We start from the raw sequence: 16,343 nt of genomic DNA, 5'->3' as shown, positions 1-16,343 counted from the left end.
GAAAAATCTGTTCACCTCCTCGCCTGTGGTGGCGCTGCACCAAGAATCACTGAAGGAAATGACACAAAAACCACTGGAGAAGACGCTGAGCTCAGCTTCCTTCTCCACAAAATGTAAACAAAAACGGAGTGGGGTCAAATTTTGTAGGATTTCTCTTTTGTCTTTGGTAAGCAACCACGAGTCGTTTCTCCTGCTCGCGCTATCCCTAGGGCTTTTGTTTTGGTTGTATTGACCCACAATGCCCAGCGCTATAGTCCACTTCCTGCTTTTGGAGCAGTCTCTGGTCTGTTCAGCATTCACACCGCACCAGAACTCACTTCAGCTGAACCGAGAACGAGGTATTTAAGCGGACCAGAGTTTGATCTGGACTTTCTGACAAACCAGAGTTCCATTAAAGCCAACTAAACATGGCTGGTGTGAATGCAGCCACTGTCTCAGTGATTCCCTTCTTGAATCATTTGACATGTAGTCGAATGATTCAAGTTCACATGTTAAATAAGCCGAGATCACCAACGAACCTCTGATACAGAATATATGTTTGATAACAAAATCATGTCAATGTCAGCTCTTGCTTACATCACACTTGTTGTCGATGCAGTTTTAAAGATGACAGATGCTTAATGATTTAGTATTCTGAACCAGTTGTCCCAAAAGAGGCTTTTCTTTACCTGTCACTGTGAGGCGAGTCTCTTAGAGAGTCGTAAGAGTCCCCGTACTGCATCCCCATTCCCGACACGTCTGTGCAACCGTAGTTGGCGGCCCGCCTCGCCATGCATGCCGGGCTGCTGCACTTACTGGTTCCCACGGAGCTGGAGAGCCCACCCGACTGGCAGTCTGAGTTCACGCTCTCTGTCCGCTCCATGCTCCACGTCTGCTCCTCGTGTCTGCAGGTTAGCATCAGGTGTGAAAGATTACAGCAGCATTAGCAATGTGGAGCTGCGTAAATTGAAAGCATAAAAACTACGGAGACAGATTAGGGCCATAACTATTAAATCAATCAGTCAAGTTTATTTGTGTAGCACATTTCAACAACAAGGCAGTTCAAAGGGCTTCGCATCATAAAAAACACAAAAAACAAAGTCATCAACAATTGAAACATTACATTTTGCCGAGTGCCGTCGTTATGGCACTGTTGGTATCAAAATGTTGGTTGGTATTTCGTTTATTATGGTTCAAAAGCCACTCTAAACTTTTGGGTTTTTAGAGTACCGGTAGATTTAAAGGAACTCGGTGTTTCGCCAGTTTTCCAGTTTTCCGGATGTTTGTTCCAGATTTGTGGTGGATAGAAGCTGAATGCTGCTTCTCCATGTTTGGTCCTCCTGATATTTGCTAACTTGAAAATAAATGATTGAAAACTGACAGAAAGGAGAGCTAAAATCGAAAGCTAACTTCTGATCTAGAACTCCGAAATGGAAATAATGAATAAAAAAAAAAACAAAGTTAGAGGGAGTGAAGCTAATAAGATAAATATATTGTCATATTCAGTAGCTAAGAGTATTAATGAAACGTTGTCCAGGTGGATCCAGTCTCTCACCCAAAGATATCGACATCAGCCACAACAAGATAAAGACAATGGATGAACGGATGGATTCACTAAAATTCTTGGAAGCCTTTAATGCTGTTAATTAATCGTAATTTTCTGCTTACAGTTAATGAAAACACAACATTTAAAGATTAGAGCATCAAACTATTTTTAATACTAAAACGTGTTCTTTAGGAAAAGTACAGCTGTAAACCGTAGTTGAGCTACATCAAAATAAAGACATGCTGACATGTTAACAAGCTAATAGCTCTGTGGTGTTTGTAGCTTGTGAGCTAGCAGACTGCTACAGATGCCTTTATCTTCCTCTTGTGACAAGAGAAGAGTGACAAGACTTTGTCTGCTGGTTATGTTTAGCTACCAGCGATGATGAAAAGCTGTTACTGTGTAAAATACTGCCACAACAGACAACATTAACTCGTAGCGCTGTTAGCTCTACAAGCTAACTGCCAGGCTTACAAGCTAGTCTGTTTCCAGACATCCTACTTTCTGGAAAAACAGAAACATTAAACCTACAAAGAAATACATTTTGAAAGTGTAAAAAAGCATATAGAGGGAAAAAACATAAAATTGAAAGCTGTTAGAAAAATATTTATCGTATACATCGCCACCATACTAGAATAATGGCCTGTTTCAGTTTTGCCAAAAGATGATACATAGACCAAAGGGAAAAAAAAAAATCACTTTTGGCAAAAAAAAACTTACATAGTACAATTTTAAAGTTAGGCCTCAATATATGAAAAGCTTAATACAAAAATACTACATGGAATTACATTTTCATTCAAACTAAAATGAAATTTTGCTTCACTTTTAAAACTTTTTTTTGTTTACAGAGTTCAAGATAAAAACTTCTTTTCATCATTTTGGCACTGATCTTGCTCCATAAATAATAAAAACTTTTAATATGCCACAGTTTATTTTTAAAGTACAAAACTTTTATTGGACTGGTTGATTTTGCTGCATCAGTTGATGCCTTTGCCAACACACTTGGCTGCTCGGCCGTTTATTGTGTCCAGGTGTCGCGCGTGTGCGTGTGTGTGTGCGTGTGTGTGTTTGGCCTACCTGGAAGCATGTGAGGCAGTGGTGGAGTGATGGGAGCGGGTTGACATTCGACTGCCTGCATAGTTCCCAGCACCCTCAGCTCCATGGCTGATCACACACTCCGTCGTCGGGACGCTCTTTGGGATGTACTGCAAAATCAAACATAAAAACATGATTCACTGCATTTCCTGCCTCCCCGTCTTCTAAACTCACTCGGCGAAGTGGGGCGGACGATTAACACACGCAAATTACACAAATGTAAATCTGACAGCCATTACAAGGAGATGCTTCGGCATTTTATCGGCCTCCGTCTCTGCTGACTCATGGCCGTTACGTCTCCAGGAGAGCGATAGGTGTTTTTCTGCTCTCTCCTTAACATCTATCAAGTATGTGGCACTAAATGTCCCCCCATGTTGTCAGCGGATCAGAGTTTTAATAACACAAACACCCTCTTGGAGGCAGAGCTGCACTGAGGGCTAAAAGAACTTTAATTGTTGTGTTAAATTTTAAGTCCCAAAGTGAAACAGGCTCCATCAGCAGCGGCGGCTAAGCAGGCAGCCGAGGCTTACTGCGCAGTTTGCCTCCTTTGTCCTTGCTTTAGTATTCATGAATTTCCTGGGGTATTTCTTATAGACAACAAAATTATAATTAAAGGGCAGTAAAATTTAATTAAACACAATGATATATCTACTCTTATTTGAGCAGTTGCTGTAGGCCTTTGCTGAAGATTGGACACCCTGTAAAAGCTCAAAACAAGAGATAAAATAACAGCTATTTTTAACGTGATGCTACATTCATGTTTGGTGGGAAAAAAACTGAAAATCTCTAGACCAAAAAGTACCTTTTTCGCTATTTTGACCATTTCTCATTTTCTGGAAATAAATATTGGAATTTCATAGACATGCTGTCAGCAGCTCATAGAATAAAAGAACAATGTTCATTTTACTCAAACATTTATCGGTAATGAGTAAAATCAGAGAAACTGGTCGTTTTAAGTGGCCTCTTAATTTTTTTGCAGAGCTGTACATATTTAAATTCTAGCTTGATTTGCAAAAGTACTGACACCAACTGATTTTTTTTTTTGTTTGTTTTTTTTTTTTAAAGTTCTGTTGCAACCACAAGAATTTATGTATTTTATTGGAATTTTACATGACGGTCAAACCCAAAGTGCCACATGACTAGGAAATAGAAAATTGCTTAGTAGTTAATGTTTTTTTTCTTTACAAATAAAGAAAATAAAAGTCAGGCATTAGTTTGGACTCCATCTCCATCCTACATGGATACGTTGCTGGTCTGGCTGCAGTTCCAGCTGTAAGCCTTAGGGTGTTAGGGTCTCCACCAGCTTTACACTGAACATTTCAAACGGCTCAAGCTCGGCCACACTGGTCTCAGACCGTCTCTGAAGAGCTCATTTCTAATCTTACTGCAGATTTTTAAACAGATTTCAATGAAGTTGAACCTCTTTTTGCAGCCTGTTAAAGTTTTTTCCCCCATCATCTCCCTGTATTTGGCTTCCCATCAGCACTAATTAGCTTTTCTGCAGATGCTGAAATAAAGCATCCCATAGCATGATGCTACCACCACCATACTGTCTTCATGATTCAGTTTGCTTTCTAGTTAACCTGGGACGCCTTCGCAGAGCAAACTGAAATAAATCGCACACCTTGCCCACTTTGTGTACCAATGTAGCAGTGTCAGGAGGAACCTCGTTCTGGAGGAAGATACATCTTCACACCGCACTTTTCAGATTTTTAGTAATAATACTTTTTAAAAAACCACAAATCACTTTCTGCACACTTCAAAAACGATGCATCACTTCAAGTTGATCCGTCGCATTAAATCTCAAAACAATTCACTGGTGTTAGTGGTTGTAATGTGAAAATTTAAAAAGACAAAGGGATCGAATACCGATGGTATGCACTGTAAAAACACAAAATCTTGACATGTATTTCTAGTGCAAATATCTTAGTACATCTAAGTAAGACAAAACTGACTTACAAGTAACTCTTCAACAAGACACAGCAGCTTGTTTTAAGTCAATTATTCTTTAATATTAATGAAAAACTACCAGTTCCACTGGCAGATAGATAATTTTATTTATAACAAGGCGATATTCTCATGTTATAAGTCAAATAATCTGAAAAACTTGTACTTTCTCATCAATATCAAGGAATAATTGACTTAAAACAAGCTCCTATTTTGTTGAAAAGTTACTTCTGAGTTAAATTTGTCTTACTTTAAGTGTCACTAAGGTATTTGCAGTAGAAACTGGACCAGAAATCCTCGGTGAGATTTTGTGTCTGATCATCGGCTTTACGTTTCCGGATCGTTTCCTGGTTTTTTGAATCGGGTTTGTTGCTGATGAATTTCTCGGCCACCTTGCAGATCGCGGCCGTTCGTTTCCACTCACACTCTCCGTCCTCCAACGTTCCGACAGCGTCTTTCTGCCGCAAATGACAAAAATCCCCCTGCCGCCGCTAAATCACACGCCGAGAGACGTTATTCTGTAATTATGAAACTATTTGCCCGTGAAATCTTCCAGAGTGGCTATTTCCTCTTCATCTCGCCCCCTCCTGACAGACTCTTCCTCTCTTCGACGCTCCCAACACTCCATCATGCTACTTGACCTGTTGCCAGATAACCTAATTAGTTTTGAGATTTTCTGCCGGGTGATTTTTCTTCCTGTCTTTTGTTTCCTGTGTCTAGCTTGTGGCGACCTGATGCATATTTTTTTTAACATTTTTTTTGTACTTCCCGCTGTGTGGACTCACATCCAGCATGGGGATCTCCTCTGGACCAGGCCCAGGGTGGTTGGGACCATTAGCCAGCACGCGGTTTGGCTGCTCCACGAACTGATTCTGGTTTTGATGTAGGTGACGCTGCATCTGATTCCTCTGCTTCCTGGAGAAAAATAATGTGTAAACATGACAGAAAGCATTAAACTCTTTATTCCCCCCTCCAACCCGACGTCCTTCTCTGTTTTCAAGAATCGTTTTTATTGCTCTCTGTGTTTTTTCTGACACGTCTTGCAAGGGAATAATCAGTTTTTTTCTGGGCAAAGCTGTCATGCTAGAGTATTGTTTTCATCTGAAAATGGAACATGTTCTTGTATTTTTGCTGCACGTTACTGTAAAATGCCGCAAACGTCATTAGTAGCTAAGAAGTTTAAGAAGTCAGTATCTTACCTACAAGTGATGAGAACTTGGTTTCTAGAAACAAAAATGGAGAAGTAAATTTCTGCCCAAAAACCCACCTCTGAATTCTTCCGATTGATTTAAGAAAATTTCTAGTAAAAACTTGGAAGCTCACAAAATTTCCCAAAAGTTGAACATTTTCAATTTTTCAAACTCAAAAGTTTCAAAGTTTTTTCTAGAAAATTTCTGAGCTTTTCTTAGCTTTTTTTTTTTTTTTACTTTTCAAACTCAGACATTTCCTTGTTTGTTCTAAATTCTTCTGAGATTAATGTCAAAATTTCTGATTTTTTTTCTAGCATATTTTAAACTGTGGGAGCTCAGCAATTCCCTTGTTTTTTTCTTGAAAATTTCTGAGAATAACCTTAAAATTTCAGGGATTGTTTTTGGGTGGAAATTGACTTTTTATTCCATCTACAATGGCCATCATCCGTCTTCGTAATGTTGGCCAAAATACGGAGGAGGTGGGAAAAATAATATAACGGTGTCGGCTTGATCTGCCATCATATTTTTGCTTTTTTACACTTCATTAAATTTGTACCTGGATAGGTACACCACAGAGTATTTTTTTATTAACCATACTTTTTGCTTTATCTTTAAGTTACGAGTAAACAGGACCACAAAGATTCTTTATCTTTTACTCAAACACAAACGGAGACACACTTATCCATCGTGCTTGGCTAAATAAAGCCAAAGTGTTTGTGAATTAAAAAAGTGATCAATTCGAAAAAATGTTGTAAACTGTAAACATTTCTTTTAATAAGGCACTTGGACAAAATCCATTTAATTTATTCTTGATTATTTAGTTTATTAAACAAACCTTGTGCCCAAGTTTGACTGCAACTGGAATACATTAGTTCTCTATTACACTGCAAAAACAGAAAATCTCACCAAATAAATTTCTCCACACCGTAAAAAAAGTCTCTAATTTCTGATATAAAACTGGAAGCTGTGGTTTTTATTTATATGACAAAATTCTGAAAATCACTGAATTTTACTGTATCAATAAGGTAAAATCCGTATTTATACGGTAAAATCCTGGTAACACCAGCTGCCGTAAATTAGAGACTTTTATTTTTACAGTGTAGTTTCAATGTCTATCTTATCACACTTGAAATGAGAAAAACAAACTTAGAAGTAGCTTTTCAGAGAGATAGAGAAGCTTGATTTAAGTCAATAATTCCATAAGATTGATGAAAAAGTTCTTGTTTCATTCACAGATTATAATCTACCAACGGAACTAGAACTTTTTCATCAATATAAAGGAATTATTGCCTTAAAACAAGCTCCCATATCTTGCTGAAGGGTCACTTACAAGTTAGTTTTGTCTTCTTTCAGGTGAACTCAGATATTTACACTGGAATCAGTCACACTTGGTAATATTTAGTGTTTTTTGCAGTGTGGTCATGTTTCTCCTTTCTCTCCCGCCGCATCAGGAACAGAAGCAGCAACTGATCACTGCTGCTTCCTCATACGGGGTAACAGGAGGGCTTACAAAGTCCTTCTCATGTAAGGAGAGAGAGAGCGCTTATCCCTCCTTCAAAGACATACTTGGTTTTACAGTAGGCCACCACACACACGATGCCGACCACTAACAAGGCCACGCAGATGCCTGTGATCGTCAGCACCCGCCTCTGGTAGACCTCCTCTGCCTCTGTGGATGAAAGCACACACACACACACACACACACACACGAGCAGACGCACAAAGTTCACACACACACAAACATTCATGCATTGGACATCACACATGCACACACACGCGCACACACACACACACATAGCGATTGAGCGCTACTCCATTTGTGGTAACGACAGAAGCAAGTTTTCTCACTGTTATTCCTCTCTACATCACATCCCCCCTGAGCTGTCTGAACAACTTGTGCTGCTTCATATTACATGTCTGACACCTGACGGCGCCTGCTGCGATAACCAGCTTCCACAACACACACACTGACTCCCGACGTCTGGGCTACACGACGCCAGCGGGCGTCCTGACAGACTCTCTGACACCTGCACATGACCGCGGGGGATGTGGTGACACACATGATGCGGGACGGGCGTCTGACTACATGCCTGGATGGATGGGATGAAAAGAACACATATTATCCAGGTAAAAAAAATGTAAATTAAAAATGATACAAATTTGGAGAAAAAAGACAAACACAGTTTGTTAACGCCACAGGAGCCGGAGTCTGGACTCTAATTCACTGCAGATGAATTTCACCGCGAAAAAGTAAAATATTACCAAGGATTTTTGGTCTAGTTTCTTTGTGCAGACTTCTTGACACACTTTGAAATATGATAAAACTAACTTACAAGTAACTTTTCAGCAAGATAAGTACACTTATTTTAAGTCAGTAATTCCTTTAATATTGATGAATAAGTTCTAGTTCCACTGGTAGATTATTTCACATATAACAATAAATTTCTCTCATGTTATGAGTGACATAATCTACCACTGGAATTAGAACTTATTCATCAATGTTAAAGGAATTATTGACTTAAAACAAGCTCCTTTATAAAGATGAAAAGTTATTTTTGTCTTATTTGAAGTGTACAATTATATGTGCACTAGAAATTAGACCAAAAATACTTGGTGATTTTTTTTGCAGTGTTAACGTTCATGATGCCGTAGGAGCAGAATATGTTTTTGTTATTATTATGCTCACTGAAAAGGCAACGTTGTGGAAAAAATATGCTAATTTCCTAATGAAATAATGAATGAACACCATATGTGGGTTGTTGCTGTTTTAATGTTAACTAAGTCTTAAAGACGGGATATTTTTGGGTTTTAACTCTTCCCCACCATCACAGTCCTATGAGACCTGCACAATTAATCAGTTAATTACACGATAAACTAAAATAAGCTCCACAAATTTCCACGAGGTTAACATTTCTTGAAGGGCAATTTTGTTCACAGAGGCTTCATAATCATTGTAGTTACAGTTCTGATTAGGTGTGGTTTTTATTTCCGTTTTGTTTATTGCGTTTTATTTATTTTGGTTGTATGAAATGTCCTCCAGTTCCAGCATGACGTGTTCAAAATTAAAAGTTTATTAGTTTTTGAGAGGGCAAACTTGCTTATGTCGTTAAAAATGGCCTCAAAATATTATTTTGAGACCATTTATTATCGTTTGCTGAAATATTTTCTATGACAATTTATCTGTAATTTTGTTATTATGACAGGCCTGCTTGTGTCCACTGTGGCTCTAGGAAGATATGAGTTACTTAGAAACTTGTGTTTTGGACAGATAATGCTTCTTGGCCTGTTTATTTTTATTTACATTTTGCCACATTTGTAAGAAAAATCTCTTGTGATGAGCATGTGGCTTGTGCTCCTCAAAAAAGATAAAATAAAATAAAATAAAAACTTGTCAAATATCGTCTACAAAAGCAGCTCATTCTGGAGTTTAGTCTTGATTGCCACATGTTGCAGGATCTCGTCTCGATTTCTCTCCGCATTAGCATATAAATATACATATAAATTTTTTAAAAATTTAATAATTTGTTTTGGCTGTGCAAACTGATTTACTCGTTTTAAATATTTGCTGTTTTTTGGCACAAAAACAGATCTGTTTTTCTGGACAGTTGGGTTAGGGTTAGGGTCATAACATGTTGTTATGCTCAAAAAAGTTTACATAATACCACCCCTGTAAGCAGTCTCATTGAATTGCGGTCCTTCTGGACTCCCATATTTTCCAATCGAGTCATTGGTGAGTTTGTTAAAACTTACAAGTTTTTACGTCAAAACATGCTGCGAATATAAGAGCTGGATTCATGTTAAGGCTTCTTTATTTATTTATATAGTCAGTAGATGTAATGCACACTGTGTGTGTTTTTTGGAAGGAATAAGTTTGTGACAACGTTGAAGGCGAGTCCAGCTGCTACTCTGGCGTAACGCTCTGTGTCTGAACAGCAAGCTCAACGACACAATGATGGAGAGAGCGACAAGCAGAGGAGATTATGAGGGGAAGAGGGAGAGACTGGAAGCAAAGATCAAATCAAAGTGAGGAGGTAGGAGGAGAAGAAGAAAACAGGACAGAGGAAGAGGAAGAGGAGGAGGAGGAAGGGGACGGGGCATCAGGAGAGAAACTAATTCCCAGGAAGCAGATAGTGACCTGACTCTGTCCTCTTTTCAGTTAACTGGATTATAGAGGTCCTTTATGTGTTAGTTCTGGTTAGATTACAGTCCCTTAATGCTGTCAGTTTTTTAAAACACAGCTGCTAAAATTTCATTTATATGGTGGAAAACTTAGGAAGTTATCTATTATTTGATGATTCAAGAAAAACTTATTGGTCAAAAATCTCTCATGGTTTTTATCACATCACATCCTGCAAAAACTAAAAAATTAAATAAAGGCTCTGGAACAGGAGGTAAGTGGGGTCAGGTGAGGACACAAGGAGAGTTTCTAAACAGGGCCTGATCAAGTTGCCTTGTGTTTGTGTTTGTGTGTGTGTGTGCGCGCGCGCGTGCGTCTCGTGGGTTTACTGGAGCAGCAATCTCAACAGCAGTTGTGACTTAGGAGAGGCGAGTTCTCGATTCTGACAGAGAGTCAATCAAGGGCGTAATAATAAGGACGGCCTTTATGTCACCAAGCTGTTTGCCTGCTTTTGGCAAAGCTCAGAGAAAATACTCGCAGCTTAGCGTCCTATGGCAGGCTGTTGAGGCCAAAACTGCCAAAACCCAGAGGACGAGGCAGACTCTGAAACTTCCTTTCATAGTTTTTTTCTGTTTTGGGCGAAAGCTTTAATGTAAAAAAAACTTTGATTCGAGTGTTACGTTCACCTCTGTCGTAAAAATGTTCACACCCAACGGACATTTTCACATGCTGTTGCGTTATGATCTCAGCATACTTCATTGTTTGTTTTTACAAGAAAGACTAGCACTAATGACATTATTGTGAAATGTCATTCATCTTACAAACAAAAATTTGGACTGCTTGTTTGCATTCAGCCCCCTTTTACTCTGATATCCCCAAATAAAACTGAGGGAAACGAATGACTTTCAGAACCTGCTGTGTGTAAAGTGATTTGTTAGAGAGCGTCAGAAAACAAACAGCATCTTTACTGTCAAGCCGACAGGTTGTGGAAAAGTTAAAGCAGCGTCAGGATATAAAAGAATATTCAAAGTTCTGAAAATCAATTTTTAGTAATTCAGTTCATTTAAAATTCATATCCACTTTATAGTGGCAATCTGTGGCTATAAAGCCGTAACTACTATGGAACAACCTCATATTATTAGAGTTTTTGTCTGATTTCACAGTTTTTCAACCCATTTTGGACTCTGCTGCAGAGATTTTGGCCCCTACACAGCAGCAGCCGTGAAGGAGGAGAAGCCAGACTGATTCCAGGAGCATAATCTATAGAAAAACCCCGGCTAACAACAGAGGAAAACTAGCACTGCACATCACAGCTGTACATAACTTAGCTCTCATATGGAGCTAAGTTAGGGCCATAAAGTTTGATAGAAAAAATTTGAAACTGGAGAAACGAAACAGAAACTGAAAAAGTCAAAACTTCTTTTCAGATTGAGCTTTTTTTTTCCTTAAAGAAAACCATGCCACTAATTTAGTTCCATACTCTCAGACACTGTAAAACAGTTGAAACTGGTGCAGAGAACACCGTCTCTCATCTTTCAGCCAGAGGTCAAATAAAATGGTTTTTGATCACAGCGTGTTAACATGACAAATGTCAGAACATAACTCCAAAATGAAAACATGAAAGTTGACGCTCCAATCAATTTGTTAGACTAAGTTTGAGCTACTTTGTAGAAAGGAACATGCAAAACATTCAGTTTCCAGATCGTCCTCCCACCACTTCCTGTTGTCTTCTTTTTTGTTTTCGCCAGTAGTAACATCTGGCTGTTGGTCAAATGTGACAAAAAAAAAGGTTTCTATTGCAGTTTTTGTGAAAATACACTGATTTCCATACGATTGGAAAAACATCTCATCCTAGCACCAAACTTTATATTGAAAAAGAAGTTTTGTTTTTTTTTTCCAAAATGTAGATGTTTCCATAGAGAAAATTTATTTTCACAATTTCAAATTGCACAACTTAAAGGTAAATGGAAACGTAGCTAAAGGCGCCCTCAGGACATTTTCAAAGGGGTGGCCAGGCCTGGACAGTAAAATCTTTAGTGTGGCATCGATAAAGAAAAAAGTAAAAATTATATACATACAAATGTTAATCGTGATTAGTTTTTTTAATTTTTTTTTTTTTTTACATTTATTTATTGGATTTTATGTTTACGTCTTTGTTGAAGAAGATGACAGTTTGCCTTTCTATGGCCTGGAGAAGAGTCTCTGGGGTGGCCAACATGTTTCAAGATGGGGCCGTGGCCCCCTTGTCCCCTCTTTGGGGATGCCCCTGTTGACTCAGCCACATACAGATGTTTTTTGTTATGCAAACTAAACAATGAAAGGCGTGCATATTTTTCCTTTTCCTGTCATAATTACACTCTATGTTGTGTTGATTTATGACATTACATCCAAATAAAAACATATGGAAGCTTGTTGCTGAAGCATGACAAAATGTAAGAAAGTCCAAAGGGTGTGAACACTTTGTTCTCCTGTCGTTAACGAGTGTCCTTCTGTAAAACGGCAGCTTTCCCAGAGTTGTCAGGTTAAAACGGGCAGAATGGACGCAAGGAAAGGAGGTTAGGTTTCTTCTTCTAATCAGGTTAGTGGGCAGAGGAAAAATAGAGGGACAGGTTGAGAGAGAGAGACCCAGCTGTTGGTTCAGGAGAGAAGATGGTTACAGTAATGTGAGACTGTGAGAGGAACTCGGCAAGCCATTTAAAGCACAATAAAATGAATAATAATGTTCCATACCCATAAATCCATTTTTGAAAAGATCTGCCAGCGCAGAAAGTTGTGGTGGTAAAAAAAACAAAACAAAAAACAAAAAAAGAAAGAGACACATGGTCAGCTGTGAAGTCCACTTTGGAGGCAGATACATTTAAGAAAATTATAATTTCCACATCAGTCGTTTGGACCGACGTATGTACCGTATTAGTAACGGACAGATAAAGCAGCTGGTTGACCCCCCGGAAGTGATGGGGGGTGGCTGGGCGGGAAGGGGAAAAAAAAGAAGAAGAAGAAAGAAAAAAGGCAAACAGAAAATGGGAAGCGAAAGGGAGGAAAATGAACCAGAAGCTGAAGGAAAGAGAAACCAGCAGCAGGCAGGGAGAGGGCATGCAGACACACGGAAAAACTGGAAAAAATAAAATAAAATAAAACAAATAAAAAACGACAGCGAGACAAGAAGCCACATCACTTACTGCTATAGTTAATAGACCTCATTTCTGGAGTGAACGACATCGGACAGAAATACAAAACAAATGAAGAAACAAAAGTAAAAACACAGACGGAAAGGAAGAACAAGAAAACAAAAGATAAAAAAAGCAGTGAGTTATTCTCCAACATAAAAAAAAAACACACACAAACACAAACGCTACAGTTGATGAGGCTGACACAGCAAATGGGGGGTGAGTGCTGTGACTCGTTTGACTAATGGCAGTCGTGTGCCTCCGTATCGATCGCAGCATACCTCTCTTTGTCCTGCTACTGCTGCTTACAGCTGTTCATAACCCTGCGCATAATTTACAGGGAAAATCATCCCAGAGTTCCCAATTTTGCTGTGTTACTGGGAGGGACGGAAGGAGGGAGGAGCTCAGCCGCTGTAATGGCTGGACCTGAACTGAGAGTGAATCTTCTCCAACACGGAGTAAAAAAACAGAAAAGAAAAGAAATGTCACACAGACAGTTTTTAAGATGCAGACACGGCGTGGCGACTGGGTGTGAGATACACGTCCGGTTAATTCTAACATCTTCTGACATGAAGCCAGTTTCGAATTCTTCCGAATGTTTGAGGGATTTTCATAACAGCAGACCAGGACGGTATGGCATGAAGCTTCTGGAAACACCAGGTCTCATTCCTGGGGTTGCTTGGACAGCAGCATGAAGACAACATGGAAACTCAGGATCAAGCTAGAGCGTAAGCTCCTCGTGTGAGTTTTGCCAACTCTGACTGCGTCTCACTGAAAGCTGTCCCCGCAATCGCAGGAAAAGCAACAAAGCACACCCCATTTGCGTCGATGTTATTTAAGGGAGCAGTCCAACATTTTGGGGGAATCCACGTGTCGTCCCAGCGAGTCTGAATGAAACTGAAATGGAACCAGCTGAAGTTCTGAACCTGCTGGTAACATAGTTTTCATTAAGTTCCCCCCCCCCGTCTACAAAGTACGAGTGTCGCTTATTTTGAACTATATCGGGATGATGGGTGTGCAATTCACACTGCGTCAGATTTTGTTTCGGTCTTAGTGCTGTCGATCACTCTCGTGTACACACTGCTCAACGTGCTAACTTACCGTTAGAGGAAAACTGTTTATCGGTGGCTATGCTAACTAGCCTTAGCATTCATGGCAGCCTCCGATTTGGGGAACTAGCCGTAGCTTAGCAGAGAGGAAGCATTAAAGGTGATTGGCAGCGCTAAGACCCTCCTCCTGGCTCTGATTGGTTGTTTGTAACCGAGCTGTGTTTTTCTGAAGATGGCTTCAGGACTACGAGGAGGAGGCAGAGGAGTTCGATCTCATTATCCATCAGGACATAGTGGCAGTTTTAACAAATATGCAAAAATACATATTATTCATAAAAGTTACGTACTGCAGCTTTAAATGTAGAGGGAAGTGAGGCAGAGTTTTACTAATGGGACTTTAAAGCTAGCTGAGGCCTTAGCCAATGTTCACTTTTTTTTCTCCAAGGATTTCCCAAAATGTGAAACTACTCGCTTAAATTAATGTCACTGTAATCATAAGCCCACAATGAGAATTCCCGAAGACGTTACAAGTTTAAAGAAATGATCAAGCAGCATTTAAACCACATGCTGTAACAGCAGCCGGTCTGACAGATGATCCATGGACGCTGCGGTGGAAACCAAAGGTCAGGATGCTTCACTTTTCTGATCATTTTGAGAGTTTCAACCTGCCTGGACGTCAGAGGAAGAATTAGACCTTTCTAAACACTTCAGAGGTTTCTCTGAAACGTACGTGTACTGCACTTCTCAGAAGTCTTGAATTTGGGAATTTCTGGTTTTGCCTGGATCAAATTCATACAAATCTCTTGAAAAAATAAAACAAAAAACTTTTTTTTCAGCTAAATTTCCCATCAAAGCAGTAAAAACTTGCTATGATGCCTGAAAGGCCAGATGGAAGAACAGAAACGTTGTTTTTTTCCTGACGGAAGTTTTTTTTTTTTTTGTTTTGTTTTACAGTATGCACAATTATTAGGCAAGTATGAGCGTATCATCATTTCTAAACATATTTTCTGATTCCAAACTGGATAAACTTGAATAATTAATCTTAGCAGGTGATGACTGTCAAGTTCGCTGCAAAAACATACGATCTTAACAAGGATTTTTGTCTAGTTTTTTTGTGCAAATATCTTAATACACTTGAAATAAGACAAATATAACTTATAAGTAACTTTTCAGCAAGATACAAGATCTCGTTTTAAATCAGTGAGTTCTTAATATTGATGAAATAGTTCTAATTCTAGTGGGATGTTTTTGAAAAATGTTTTTTTTTTATGTCAGAAATGTTTATTGTAAAGTTTTGAGATGTTTGTTTTAAAATTCTCACTTAGGCCAATACAAATCAAAAAGCCAGGAGGGAAAATGTCTGTTTTTCATTTAGTTGCGTAATAATTCTGCACAGCAACAGTGTAGACATCCTCCTAATAAAAGCCAAAAGCTTCACTTTTACTTTCTTGAAAACTCACGTTTGAGGTTTGAGTTGTCATTTTAGATCAACACAGATCACTGAAAAATAAAGACTTGCCTAATAATTGTGCACGCAGGAAGAAACCAGCACCAATGGACCATCGACATGGACGAGCAATAAAACATTTCAGGAAAAAAAAAAAGAAAAGCAAGTTCGAGCTTCTTTGCAGAGTCAGCTCTCTGTTTCATGTAAGTCTGAATTAAAAAAGCAGACACAAACTAAATCTGCTGCTTACAAACTCATAACCTTTCATAGCATTTTCGGTTCAAGTTTTCAACATTTAATCACTACGATGTCAGGCATGCATGCTAGCATGAAAACAGAAATAATACAAAAATCAGAACATTTCAGATTCACTGCAAAAACACAAAATTGTACCAAGTATTTCTGGTCCAGCTTCTAGTGGAAATATCTCAGTTCACTTAAAGTGAGACAAAACTAACGTACGTAACTTTACAGCAAAACATGAAATCTTGTTGTAAGTCAATAATCACCCATTAATGAAAAAGTTCTAGTTATATGAGAAATAATCTGATTATTTCACTGAGATGAACACCTTGTTAAAAGTGAAATAATCTGCTAATGGAACAAAGACTTTATCGTCAATATTAAGTATTTTTGTTTAATCTCAATGATTTAAAAAAAAAATCCCGGTTAAAAAAACAAACAAAAAACCAATAAGGTTAAAAAAAAAGACTTAAAAAAGCTCCTATGTTTTACTGAAAAGTCACTTGTAAGGTAGTTCTGTCTTATACTATACTTGTACTAAGATAGCGGTTCTCAACGTGGGC

At 38.7% G+C, this 16,343-nt stretch overlaps 1 protein-coding gene across 3 annotated transcripts in view; it reads right to left on the bottom strand.

Annotated features, from left to right (window-relative positions):
* The window catches only part of nrg2b (neuregulin 2b), a 77,721-nt gene that overhangs the window by 6,551 nt on the left and 54,827 nt on the right, over positions 1 to 16,343 (bottom strand). The window contains exons 6-11 of one of the 3 annotated variants that reach the window (XM_015040488.1): positions 13,054 to 13,077; positions 12,605 to 12,628; positions 7,324 to 7,426; positions 5,353 to 5,482; positions 2,603 to 2,730; positions 669 to 884 (exon numbers count right to left, since the gene is read on the bottom strand). In XM_015040488.1, coding sequence (XP_014895974.1) covers positions 669 to 884; positions 2,603 to 2,730; positions 5,353 to 5,482; positions 7,324 to 7,426; positions 12,605 to 12,628; positions 13,054 to 13,077 — 625 coding nt within the window. The remainder of the gene's footprint in view (positions 1 to 668; positions 885 to 2,602; positions 2,731 to 5,352; positions 5,483 to 7,323; positions 7,427 to 12,604; positions 12,629 to 13,053; positions 13,078 to 16,343) is intronic. The other 2 variants (XM_015040489.1, XM_015040490.1) reach the window with 2 other exon arrangements.

Source organism: Poecilia latipinna, unplaced genomic scaffold, assembly GCF_001443285.1.
Source record: "Poecilia latipinna isolate Pla-1442-1.1 unplaced genomic scaffold, P_latipinna-1.0 Scaffold511, whole genome shotgun sequence".
Lineage (NCBI taxonomy): Eukaryota > Metazoa > Chordata > Actinopteri > Cyprinodontiformes > Poeciliidae > Poecilia > Poecilia latipinna.
Note: the sequence above shows the minus strand (reverse complement) of the source record. Positions and strands in the feature narration are given on the sequence as shown.